Below are 13,743 nucleotides of genomic sequence, written 5' to 3' on the forward strand. Positions count from 1 at the left end.
GCTTGTTCTCGTTACAAGCGTGTCTCCGGGTTCCGAACTGGAACGCCGCGCCGCGCCGCGACGAGTAGCTATTGCATTAGGGATGTAACAACGGTTAATACGCAGAAAGAGACTTCAGGAACCGGGTATTTCCGCCTGCAAGTGCAATAATGTACCTCAGCAACAGTGGAGAAAATCTAATCCCAGATACGTGACAGGGCACGCGTGCTGATTCTGCCAGCCGCGCCGGTTCATTTTCACGCTGTTACGGTTCGAGCGAACGCTCACCGGAACCGGCGAAGTCAGATATTGAATTTCTGCAACGGAGAATTCCATCGCGACAATTATCGCTCGTCTGGCTCCATCGGAATCGTTCGAACAGCTTTCGGATTGTTTTTTTTTTTCTGTCACAAGGGAGAGGAAAATAAAGGAGAGCGTGAACGTTTCTCGTTAGATCGGTTCGAGTGGTGACGTGGAAATCGACAGTTGCGCGATACACGGTGTAAAAGTCGCTTCCGTTTCGGCGGTAGAGCCCCGTGCTCGTCGCTCTCGGGAAATCCGACGAGTCCTCTCCCGCGGCTCGGCATTTCGTCCCTCTGTTCCCCCACTCGTCCCCGCTCCCTATCCTCGTTTACCATTTTTGCCCGCGGTCGTGTAAAGTTTCCGCCGGCAACGCCATATGCTCGGGATATTATTATTAGTTTAGTTTACCCGGGGCTCTTCTTGCAAGGAACAACGGGGGCGGACAACAACGAGAAGCAACAACGGCAACAAAATCACGGGACACGAAAGAGTGAAAAATATTTTTCCAACTTCCCTCGGTTTTCCCTTAACACTTCCAACCGACGCGGGCGCCAGACGCGCGCCGGCGGAGCCCTTTTTGCGCTGCGAGCGCGGCCTCCGCTGCTGCTTTGCTTGATTTACTTTTTGCGCGTCCCTGTGTCACGCGGACGTCCGACCAGCACGAATAAAAAATGTGTATACGTCCAAACATAACGACCGTGACGCAAGGAAGTTTTTTAATATCCGTCGCCGCCGAGCCGAGTCGGGCCGAGCAGAGCAGCGCGCTGAGCCGCCCCGCGTCGTCGCCTCCACCAATAACGTTCCGTTTGAACGTGATATCGGAACGCAAAGGCCGTTATTGAAAGGATTACTCACCACGGACAGCCCCTTTTCGATCAGCAGACAAAGGCCCACCGGCACCGTGGAATCTGGAACAGAGAAATATCGAAACAAGTAATTCACTGATATTCTGCTACACGACCAGCCTGAATTTTCCACCAACCCCTGTCGCTATTGTACTCTTCCAAAAGGTCTATCACCCGATTATAAACCTGGTTCTGGAATAACACAGATTTGGGCCGACGAAACTGTCCTAGATCTAGACTGGATTTCATGTAGATCTACTTTGGACTGTGGCTACAACCAGTCTGGATCCAACTTGGACTCAACAGAAGCTTCAAACTTGGACTCAAATCTTAACCTGGACTCTGATACGGTCAGGCCTGAATCCTAGTTGGACTCAAGCTGAAATCAAATGGGATCTGATTTAGACTCAGCTCAGACTACGCTCAGACCTACAATCGGGGACGATATCAAGTGGACACTTAAAAATCGCATAACTTTTTTAAAAATTCGTCCAAATTACTTGAACTCTTTTTTAGATGTTAGACCGACTACTTTTCTAAATCTAAAGAAATTTTTGTTTATTCATTGTCTAGAAAACTAGTCGGTCTAACATTTAAACAAAATTCAAGTGATGTGGACCAGTTGTTGGTCCACCTAATATTGTCCCCGACTGTAACTTGGGCTTAATTTGGACTCACGTCACACCTAACTTGGATTCAAATTAGACTTAGTCATAACTTGGAATCCCCACTTGAATCCCATTTAGACTCATTTGAAGCCTTACTTGGACTCGACTTAGGTTACACATAGATCCTAACTTGGATTCCATGTACAGTCAACTTCGACCTAACTTGGACTCGGTCTCGATTTAGATTTAATCTGAATTGTTCTTGTACCCAACTTGGACTCATCCTAAAGTTGAATTATCTCTAGCTGAAATTCAACACGTACCTAAATTTTTGACTTTCTTGGAGTTTGCTTGGACTTATCATGGACTCAATTTGACTGGAACACAGTCATTATTTGAACTGTAGTGAGATTTGATTTGGTACTATTTGGAACCTAGTTGGAACCCAGTAAGTAAGGACCTAATAATTATCTCCCAATAGCTCAACCTATTCTTCTGAGATTCTTATGCTACTGCATGATTTAACTGAGCCTGCCCTGCTTCAATACGAGAATCACGATCCAAGCCAAGCGACGGCCAGCTAATTAACACCCAATTATATCGTCAGAGCGTAGGATCGACTTCCCAAGCCAAGTGAAAGTTGCCGAGTTCTTTGCAGCTATCATCTTGACCCGGACTTGACTTGGATCCAACTTGAACTCTGTTTTGCCATGCCTCCGGCTAGGAGGAAGTGACGAGGGTCTGTCACGCGTCGTCATGTTCCAGGGGTAATCGAAAGAGAAGGGAAAGCGGATGAAACGGCGAGAGCTGCGAGAGCGCGAACCAAGGCTGCGCGGCGAGGATAAACGCTGCCGGTGATCGAGAGCCTCGGCCGAATGGTCGAGAGGGATAACAGAGAGGAAAAAAGAGGGAAGAGGGGAAAAACCGATATCGTGCTACCGGCGACGAAAGCAACTCCCCGATAAATCAGCCAAAATAGCGCTTGCTACAAAACGGAAGTTCGATTGGACCTCGTGTACCTGCGAGTTAACGCGGGGAACCGGTTTCGTGGAAACGATAACGGCCCTTGCCTCGTCTTCGGCGATTTAGGGGAAAAAATAAAATGATCGATCCAGCTTACGCGTATCCCCCCCCCCCCCCCGTTCGAGTTTTATGATCGTCGCGGATTTGCCGAACGACTTGATGAAATTGTTTGGAATATAACGTCGCGGACTACTTTCTGCGAATTTTCTACATAAAAATCCGAATACAGCTGTAAACATTACTATGAACAGATCAGGCGCAGTCTAGTTGATTAGACAGTTTCGCAAATTCGTAGAATTATTATCGGTAAACATTACCACTGTCAATGTATATCAACTATTCCATAGTCTGCGATTTTCTTACAGTCCTGAGCTGGATAACAGTTGCGTTAATATGCTGCAATATTTGCGGAATTTATTGCAATCTTAGAACACCTCAGTGGATTACGACTTCTACAGGATGTTCGAGAGATATTTCATTCGGGACATCCATGTTCGTGAATCATTAAAACAGTGGTACAGAAGATTTCTAAGGAATTCTGCAAGGTACATGCTGGCGTCGAGACTGTCTGGCTATAGACGAGTCGCGACCACTGATGTCGAGCGCAGCAGATATCATGCGAGTAGATATGGAACGCGTATGGTCAGACAGACACGACTTTAGAATATTAACCAGGCGGTAGTAATACATGTGAACAGCCACAGATGAACAGGATTTAATTTATACGCCTTCCTCTTTCTGTTATAATCAGAAAAGGAAAATACTGCATGTACCTGCGCTCATTATTTTAAACATTCCCAAAATGTTTTTCATGAATAGACGGATTTTATGCATTTCTAACAAAATTGAGTATAAGCAATTGAAAAGAGAAGATCGATTGAAGTGAATTTTGAAGTTGAAGTGAATTTTAGTTGAAATATTTTCAACTTCTTAAAATGATTAAAAAAAGAAAGACCCTTCTATTTGGCTCCTGCCGCTGGGAGAATTTTTAATTGCATAAAAATCGGCAGTCTGCTCATGAAATATTATTCTTTGCAATTACATGCTTCGTTAAATTATATACAATAATAACCTCAGTAACGACGGTGATTAATCCTTTTACAGAAGAATAATCTCAATATTGTAGAACAGAAATGTTTCAGAAGAAAATGAAATTGAAGGTGGAGTGGAAAAATCTGCTACTCGAAATTTGCATTAACCGATCGCGTAAATCCGCAAACGAAGTCGGCGAGCAGACTCGAAAATTGTTCAGAAGCGCGACTATCTCTGGATGTAGAATTAAATTTTCGTTCGTTTCCCGACGGTCGGGACCGATCAAAAGACAAGCGAAAACGAGTCAGAATCGGGACATCTATAAATAGAGATTTTATTCCTTGCCCGCTCTTTTGTCATTCTTTAAACAGTTTTCGGGATCGACGGAGCCAAGACACTTCGGTAGATTACATGGGATCCGACGGCGAACGACCGGCAGCAGCATGATAGCGCAGGTATAGACGTACGATTTCATTTCGAGCGGTTCGTCCCTGTATTCTCCCAAGTATAGTTCGTCCCCCTGGATAAAATATGGCGAAACTTAAATAAGTTTAAGAGATGCAACCGCGCGATAGGCAAACTCGCGGAATTGGGAGCCGCGAGATCTTCAGTGGAAACGGGTCGCCAGAAACGGATCCGCCAAAGTTCAAAAATAAAAGCGCTCGTTACGTTAAACGTATTAACGTGGTCGCTTAAGACCGCAACGTTTCCGAACATCAGTTGCTCTTAAGATCCACGGGCGCTGGCAGGTTCTATTTAAAAAAAACCACTTATTTATACTGGATCCTAAAAGATACTTCAGTCGAATCTCAAGATAACCCAACGGTCTTCTTAAAAGGGGTTACTTCTTGTACGATGCTTTCTACAAATAATCTGTACGCTATACCGATGCTTGTTACTATTAGAAAACTGGTAATAACATGGAAAATGTATTTGTACCCGTTTTTCCTACGAAACTTCAAAAAATGTGCTAACTTTTTGTCACACGGTGTACAGTGATCTCTCTATATATGTTGCCAAGGTATGAATGATAAACGTCGCGGAATTATCCCCACTACCGCGGAGTATACCCCGTGAGGGGCCCGGAAGTTCGAGGAGCGTAAACATAACACGGTGTTGTTGACATATATCGAGAAGTCACTGTACACTGAAACCACTAACAGTCTGCCGTCGATGCCGAGTCAATTCTTACTTAATTTTACGAATAAATCGCTAATACCCATCGTCCAAACGTGTCGAATTTATTGCAACAAAAATAAAACCGCCAATGTTCTATTTTATGACGTAACGCGAATTTAATACGCCTCACGGTGACCCGTCGCCGCAGTTAATGAAGGGAATAAAGGTAAATTGAACATCAAAAGAAGTTCACTTTGCATAAAAATCCGCAATCCAATAGCAACATCAATTCGAAGTGAACGGGATACAGGTGCAACAAGCTAAAGAAATGAAGACAGATTGCAAAGAAGGATCTTTCAAGAGATCCTCCTTTCAGAGGATGCATTTGAACGAAATTTTTAGATTTTTTTTTTATTTCCAGCAAACGAGCGAAGATATTAAACGCGACTCGACGTTTCCAGTGGCGCCGTGTATACCGTAGATTGATTCGAATCCTCGAGATTGCACGGCACGGCACGGCACAGTTCTTCATTGGACAAGAAAGTTTCCCCCAAAAAAGGGGCAGCCGTGTCGCCTCGAATTAACTTTAGCCAATCTTCCCAGCGGAAGCATTCTTCGCCGTGTAATTCTCGCGTCGCCAGAAAATGTAAAGTAGGCAATTAAGAACAAATTAGCAACAATTAGAAGCTTTTCAGTGGAAAACGCATCGCTCCTTCCCCTCCCCCCTCCCCCGGGGAACTTTCTGCCGTTTTATGCGCGAGCCGACGCGACGTCAGCGTAATATCATCCGCGATCGAATTCACGCTAGAACTAGCAGGAAACGTCAAAGAAGTGACGTTTGAAAATTGAAAGAGCATATAACCGGCGAGGGGGGGGCGCGGAAAGGAGGTAGAGGAGGAGGGTACGTTGGGACGGGTAGAGAGACGAGTAATATTCCGGTTAAACTTCCGTCAACTTCCGATTAGTCATCTGCATAGTGATCGAAATAGTTCTCCGCCAATAAACTTATTCGTTTTATTTCGCCGGGACGAGCTGAACGGGAACGGGCGTACCGTATTATCTGCGAAATATTCGATGCCCGGGAAAGACTCAATTTTTCTCGAATTTTATGTACCCCGGTATAAATGTATAATTCAACGCAAACTCCGTTACTTAAAATACGGTGGCGGGGACCCGCCACTCTGGCGGCTCAATAATAAATTAATACGCGATCCGAGAAATTAACGCTCAGCCCGATAGGTTATGGAAATTCAGAATTCAATGGGAAACATAATTCTCTCGATATCCACTTAGAAAATGAAAATAATTGTGGGGGCTACTAGTATTTTCTCGACATAATAATTCTATTTAAGAGTCGAACACACCATCCGATAACGCGAAGCAAAAATTGCGATTTGATTTGCACCCTACATAATTTTATTTTCATTTGCATCATTAAACCATCTTGTAGCGCCGAGAAAAACCTTTATTCAATTCAATTTTTTGCAACGTCATTTCCATATGAAACGGTACGAATTAATCGCGTTATAGAAGGGTCGATCACTGGAGGTGTCCATCGCTCGTATAAAAGAACAATTTCTAGCAAAACGGTGCGAAAGGTGGAAAGGGATTTTCATTCCTATTTTTGGCAGGTTCGTTCAACAGAGAGAATCGTAGGCTGGCAGGGTCGTGACAATTGGACTGTAGCTGTGTTTATTATAGCTACGATTACATTGACTTCCAAATCCCCAATGGCTGCGAAAACAAAGTCCGGAAACGGCGAGTGCTAAAAAATGGCCGCGTGGACCGGCACGGCTGCGGCAACAAGGATAGATTCCCTGATCGAATGGGCCACAATGCGTATTCTTTCGTTGTCCGGTTGTTGTTCCGTGCAATGTGATTCGACGTCACTGGCGTAGCAAGGTCCCATTGGCACACCACAGACGAATTTTTCGGCAGCGGCGCGTAAGCAGACAGTTCGAGTAAAAAGAAATTCGAGCGCGGTTCATTCAACGTTCGCGGAACACCGAGGAGCGGGCGACCAGGCCGGGGAAAAGGCCACGATTGTTTCATCATGGGTCACGCGTGTTCACGTCGACTAATTACCGAGCCCTTTGAATCTGAACGCGTTTCACCGGACCGCTCTTGTTTTTTTTTTTTGGGACCGAGCGTTTTTCCAGGACCGCGACTCGAACGGCCGCGCTTTCATCGCGTTGAATTACACGCACGAGCCCCCCCCCCCCCCCCCACGACGAAAGACAAATAGACTTGATCGACGAAGCAAACGCGTCGCGATTACCGGACCGGGGGTAAAAAATCTGGTCATCACGCTGTCATCGATTCACGCGATAGATAACTCTACGACCCATGCCCCACCTTGCTCGTAAATGCCCCGAGTTATGTAACAATGTTCTTTCGGTCTGTGCTTCCACTGAATTCCCGGTTCCACTTTCATTGAAACCATTCGGAACATGTTGCATGGTACCGTAAAAATTTTACTTGTCTTTTATTCAAGAAAAAAGAAAACAATGGAACTACTGATGAAATTTACTGAATTTTACCGTTGTGACAGTAAACTGTTTCCAGTCTTTGTAGTCGGACCTTCGACAATTCTATTCTAAATGGACTCACAATTGGCTGGTTCGAAGTAGAATTAGAACGTTCGTTTGACTGTAGATCCTTTACATTCTCTGTTTGGTCTCGTCAAAGGTCTATTTCAGGAATCCCAAGACCGTTCTATATTACGTGAACTGATCAGAATCTGTCCCCTTTCTACTTGACCGAACCACAAACTGCTTCGTTCTCCTTGGCCTGACCATAGATTGTCCCACTCTACTTAACACTAGAACTACGGAACCAGTCAAAATGACTGGTGGATGATTTCTTCTTTCACGATTACTGAAACTATGAAAACGTTTTCAAGAGAAATTTTTTAACTTATCTCTTCTTTGGAGTACATGTTACCATAAAAATCGTATGAAACCTGAGAAAATTCAATCTTGCTGTTATTATAAAGGGTTAAGTCTAAGTCACGTTTAGGGCTCGGTAGTTCTAGTGTTAATCCGACTAAATACTGTCTTATTTTGTTTGATTGGACTAAAAAATATCGTAGTCTATTTTTCTGACCAAACGCAGTTCTATTCTACTTGGTCTGAAATAAAATGCTCACTTTATTACTTGGTCTGACTATGGGCCGATCATTTCTACTTCATGGAACTAAAGGCTATCTTAGATTAGTTGAATCAACCAAAAATTGTTCTCCTACTTAGTATAACTATAAAGTATCACATTTTTCTTGCTCTCTACATAGACTGTTCCATTTCACTTGGTCTGGCCAACCAGTACCTTGCACTACTTGATCTAATCAAACTTATTCTGTTTCATATGATAGCACCAGTAGCTTACTCTATTTCATCTGACTAACCGCTATTGTATTTTGCTTAGTCTGTACAAAAATCATATGATTTTTGGTTCGTCTGACTATAGGCTGCCCTATTCTACTACGTCAGACAAAAACGCTATTGTATACTATCTATTTTTTCTTATCGTTGAAACTCGGTTTTATTATAGACCTACCTGTACTACTTGCTCGACCCTGAGCTATTCTTATTCCTTTTAGCCTGACCAAAGCGACCTTATACCACTTATCATTAGACTTCGGATTTTATGCATTCATGGCAAAAATGGATAGGTGCTATTTGAAAGAATACAACGATTACGAGAGTTTAAAGTCACCAACGAATAATGTTCGGCTTTTTGAAGTTATTAAAGGAATAATTAAATTTTTACTTGGTTTCAATTTCTGGCAATAGATGGTCCTATTTTATATTCCATGCTATGGTCATTAGAGTGAGGAAATAAATGGGAAAATGAACAAACTGATAAATAAATGAAAACGTATGGTGGTAATATAAGTAATAAATAAAAGGACCGCTGCATCAGAAGACACAAATGACTCAACGTTTCCTAAATGATCATAAATTAACATGTCGACCGTCGTGTAAATTTTGAGTGTTATTAACAATTATTATTACTAGGTAAGTAGTTACATGATAATAAAGATTGCACCTTACACTATAATTTAACTCATTTGAGAACGAATAAATTGATATTCAGTGCTACTAATGTTACGACAATCATTTTTAAGCAGGTCAATAGCACCAGTCACTGGTGACTAAGAACAATAGATTACTAGACTAGAACGTGTGCATCCCAAAAGAAGCCTCAGACTAATTTATTCGCGGTGAACAATCGATCAAGCGTTTCTTTTCCGCTTAAACGTCAGACCTTCGCGGAGATCTCGCGGCACGGGCCCCCGGGATGTATCGATAACTCAGTTAAACGTATCGGCTGGTCGGATGGCATTGACGCATCGCTATTTCAATCCCCGCGGCTTAATGAAAACGAATGATTGCTCATAATTCAGCCTGCGTCTCCTAATCCGGGGGTGGGGAGAGGGTTCCACGGGGAACAAACCAGGTTTCGCCTAACGCGACCCTCCGCGACTTCCAGCGACGCGACGCTTCGGGGGAAGAAAGAAGAAAGAACGAAATCCGACTGACGCGCACGAGCACTAATAGATATTAATGGAACCCCCTTTCGCCCGTGGAAATACAGCCGTTTTTTTCTCGCGAATGAAGTGCCGTCTTCGTCGCGGGATTGAATAAAAGGAAGAAGCGGATGCAGAGAGGGAAAAGGGTAGAGGGTGCAGGGTGACAAAGAGGTGCACAGTCGACGGGAGAACGTGTTATCGAGGCTCGCTCCAGCAAAATGAATTAAATGTAAAAAATATCCTTTGATGAGCCGCCCTCCTCCCCCATAGATAAAAAAAGAAAGACGAGATACGCCTATAGGAAATCGACGAGCCAGCTCCTCGAATATTTGCGTAACGCTCGCGCGTCCCGTTCCACACCATTGGACTCCGGTTTTTCTTTGATCGTTCGCCGGTTCGTTTAAACTGTGCTTTTCTTTTTTCCTTAAGCTCAATTTTGCTCAAACCGTCGTCGCCGTCCTGCACACTCATTTTTTTAAGTCCGGTTTATTTGTCGGACCGTACGTTGTAATGCAAGACGAAACACAGCTGAGCCCGCTTAAGGCAGCTACACAAGCTCATTCTTGCCGACCGCTTTGCTTGTGCAGTCACAAGTTGTAATGCAACGTGGAACACAGTTGAGCCCGCTCACCTACGTGTTCACATACGTTTTCCAGTCAGCTTTGTAAAGGAATATGGCGTGTCTACAGAAACTGCTCCCGGCCATGCTCTAGAAAGCTGTGAGAAAGTTTAAACACGTTCGCGAAAATTGATCGTCTTGTTTAGTCTTATTCAGACAATATTTTAGACGAATCCACGATCGTTCAGACTAGAAGTCTTCTCAGTTTAAAAGACGATTTTACAGCATGCCATCGAAAATTATGTGTGTGGGTGAAGCGTCCTGGTTGAGCCGCCATAGTTTTTAATAAAACCATTATTCCTGCATAAAAAAGTTATCTTCGTATTCTGTACAGACTGCTGCACATTCCGACAAAGTTTCACATTTGTCTGTTTACTCGTCTTACTGTCAAAAATTCTCAAAGATCATATAATTTCCCAATCGCATGCTTTTTAATAAAATACTCTAATTAAATGAACATGGTCCTCTAAAAAATGATTATTCTCGCATACAAAAATTTTCTTCATATCCCACACAGATCGGTAAATATTCCCACAAAGTTTCGCATTTGTCTGATTACCCGTTTTATTGCAAAAAATTCCTCAAAATCGTACAATTTCTCGGTCATTTGTCATATGCTTTTTGATTAAGTGCTCTAATTAAATCGATACGGTCCTCTATAAAATAACTATTCCCGCATAGAAAAATTTGTACACGTTCCCTAGTGGTTGATAAATATTTCCTGAAAATTTGAAAACAATTTGTTCATCTGGTTACGTTAGATCGTTTCGCGAGCACGTTGTCAATGTTTGACCCGATTAAGTGTTGTGACGGTAACGTGGAATTGGTTACAATATCAGCGGGCCCGCCCCCCGTTTACGCCAGCAATTTGCACGTGCCCCTCGCGAAACACGCTTTTATTGTCGCGTTGTTGCCGTCCGCGATAAAATCAAATTTTCAGTCCGGGCCCGCCGCGCCAAAAATCCACGAACGCCGCGCCGCGTAGTATGCTCGGATGAATATGTTTTAATGAATAATCGCGTTTGTCGGTAAACACTCGGAATTTGCATGGTAACGAAATAAAATTATTCGACAGAGCCGGTGATCCGACTGTGCGCGATTATTTCTGCGCAACATGAAACGAGCACTTAATTACCAGATCCAATAGATACGGAAAATATTTGGTCGTGAACCTGTTATGAGAACGCATGGTTGCGCCTTTTTCCCCCGAGCTAATAGCGTGAAAAAAGGTAAACCTCCGGTTACCTTGGAAATAACGTTGGATTTGCATTTCACGTCACTCGGCTGGCTGTTCAATATGGATTCCAGCGGTCTGGCCGCGCTAGCCGATTCGCTCATTATAATTTTATCTAATAATTTGCATTCACGTGTGCTGTGTTTTGCACTTTTTTTTATCCTCTCGGTAACAAAAGATGTTTTTTATGTGCATGTCACTTCAACGCCCGACTATGATTCTTCAAGACTGTCACACGGAAAAGCAAATTAGAATCGACGCATGAACTGGAGAAACCTGTAACAGGAGAGGAAATGTTTATTAATGCTTGCAGATTTATACGCTACGAGAAGAAACGTCCTGGCGCGAAGGTATCGTGGATACAGGATATTTCTACAACACACGATACCTGCCACTAAACTTTTCATTGTCGCACGCATATTTGTTTTAATAAACCATATACACAGCATTCGCCCCGTCACTGGCCTCTGTTTTCCTCGTAAATGGTAAATCCGCGGGAGAAATGGAAGAGTAGAATGTTTTACTGTTTTTCGTAACCAACACAATAGGGCACGTCAAAATTTTATGTTTGTAATATTTGACGGAAAAAATGAAGCCAACCTTTCATTTTTTAAATGTAGTACAATATACTTCTCCCATGCAGTCGACTTGGCTTGAATAACGGCAACGAAATATTTATGCATTATATGGCCCTGGTTATATTGTCCCGGTGGGAATTACAAAAACTCGAAATAAACAAAATTTATTTTAATTTAATTGTATTTCACATCTCGCTTCATGCAATCGTGTTCCGCGTAAATGTTTGAACGTCCGCAGTCTAGTAATATGTAATAACAAAAATATTATATACGCCTCAAAGTATCAGAGTAATTACATTGACAATATCGACGTAATATGCATGCGCGCTCGGTACCGTAGAATGAACCGGTGCATTATACCAATTTGTAAATTGTGTCATTATGAATTAATTTCAGCACGTTATTGCTTCAATTTTCACGTTTTCACGAATATCGACGTCCTAGATACACGAAGTTTCAGTAACAGTGGCGGCCTAACCTGCTAATTGGATAAATTTCCCGCTGTCCACCGCAAAAGCGTAATTAACCACCTGTGATTTAATTCGAGCCCAGCCTCCCAAGATTTATTTTCGTTACTAATGAATATGTTCCACAAGGGAAACAAAAGAACGGGAACCCATTGAAGATGACGAACGAGTTCAAAAATTAAACTTGAAAAATTGTTTTATTACAACAGTTGTCATTAAAATACCCTTAACTGTTTCAAAAACACAACTAACCTCTTCCAAACATTGCTGGTCAGCAACTGATTCTTATTAACCCTTAGAAGGCCAGCATTTTTCAATGAAAACTTCAAGTTTCCTTACGAAAAATGTATACAGTGCAAACTTTGTGCATATACAGAGTGTCTCAAAAATGTGGTACTTCCTTGAGAGCGGTGATTCCTGAGATCATTGGAAGTAACTTTTTCATTTGCGAAAATGTTCTCCGCGGCTTTGTTGACGAGTTCTTAACAAAAAACACGGACCAATCAGAGCGCGGCTACGATGGCGCATTCCGGTTCGGCGACTGGTCCCGTTGAGACTGAATCCGTCCGCTGTAGCCGCGCTATGATTGGTCCGTATGTTTTTCGTCAATAACTCCTCATCAAAGCCGCGGAGAATATTTTCGCAAAGAAAAAAGTGACTTCAAATAACCTCAGGAATCAACCGTTTTGAGGAAGTACAACATTTTTGAGACTGTATTAAATTATCATTAGATGCCGAAATTCCGAGCATTAGCAATTTAAGAAAAATAACCAGTCCTTTAAAAAAGTTATTGTTAATATAATTCAATGTAGATCATAGTCAATTTGTTGCTGAATGAATTAGTAGATGAACAACTTCCATGGAATGACTGTGTCGTTCGCTTTTGCGGTTTGGATGTGTATTTGCCATAAAACAGTATCATCAACCAGGTACGTGCGTAACTTGATAGCGTCTCATTCAATAAGGCGGCTCATTTACTTTGAGTTGGTCATGCCACATTCAGAATAGCCTTTCTTTTATACTGATTGTTTAGGTTTAAATACCATATTAAATACCATATTATCTCGTGCGGTCAAATTAACCGGCCGCGATGGGTAGGACGAGCTACATATATTTCTTGGAAACAAAAAAAAAATACGCGAGAAATAAATACTAAAAAATACATTGTATAGGGTAAGGAATCCAATTACTGTGCCTACATTAATTATAATTATTTTTAAAGCATAATGAACATTAAAAAAGAGATATTAAATTTTCTCATTAAAATCAGTTAATACACATGTTATATCTCTCTTTTTTAATATTCATTATGCTTTAAAAATAAGTATAATTAATATAGACACAGTAATTGGTACCCCCGCAGTAATTGGGTCCGTTACAGTACATACATTAAGAAAAGTCGTAA

At 42.3% G+C, this 13,743-nt stretch overlaps 1 protein-coding gene across 1 annotated transcript in view; it reads right to left on the reverse strand.

The window, feature by feature from the left end:
- Mdy (diacylglycerol O-acyltransferase) overlaps positions 1–13,743 on the reverse strand; it is a 198,487-nt gene that overhangs the window by 123,372 nt on the left and 61,372 nt on the right. Inside the window, exon 4 of the mRNA XM_076792046.1 lies at positions 1,138–1,190. Within this exon, the coding sequence (XP_076648161.1) occupies positions 1,138–1,190 (53 nt within the window). The remainder of the gene's footprint in view (positions 1–1,137; positions 1,191–13,743) is intronic.

Source organism: Halictus rubicundus, chromosome 1 (assembly GCF_050948215.1).
Source record: "Halictus rubicundus isolate RS-2024b chromosome 1, iyHalRubi1_principal, whole genome shotgun sequence".
Taxonomy (NCBI): domain Eukaryota; kingdom Metazoa; phylum Arthropoda; class Insecta; order Hymenoptera; family Halictidae; genus Halictus; species Halictus rubicundus.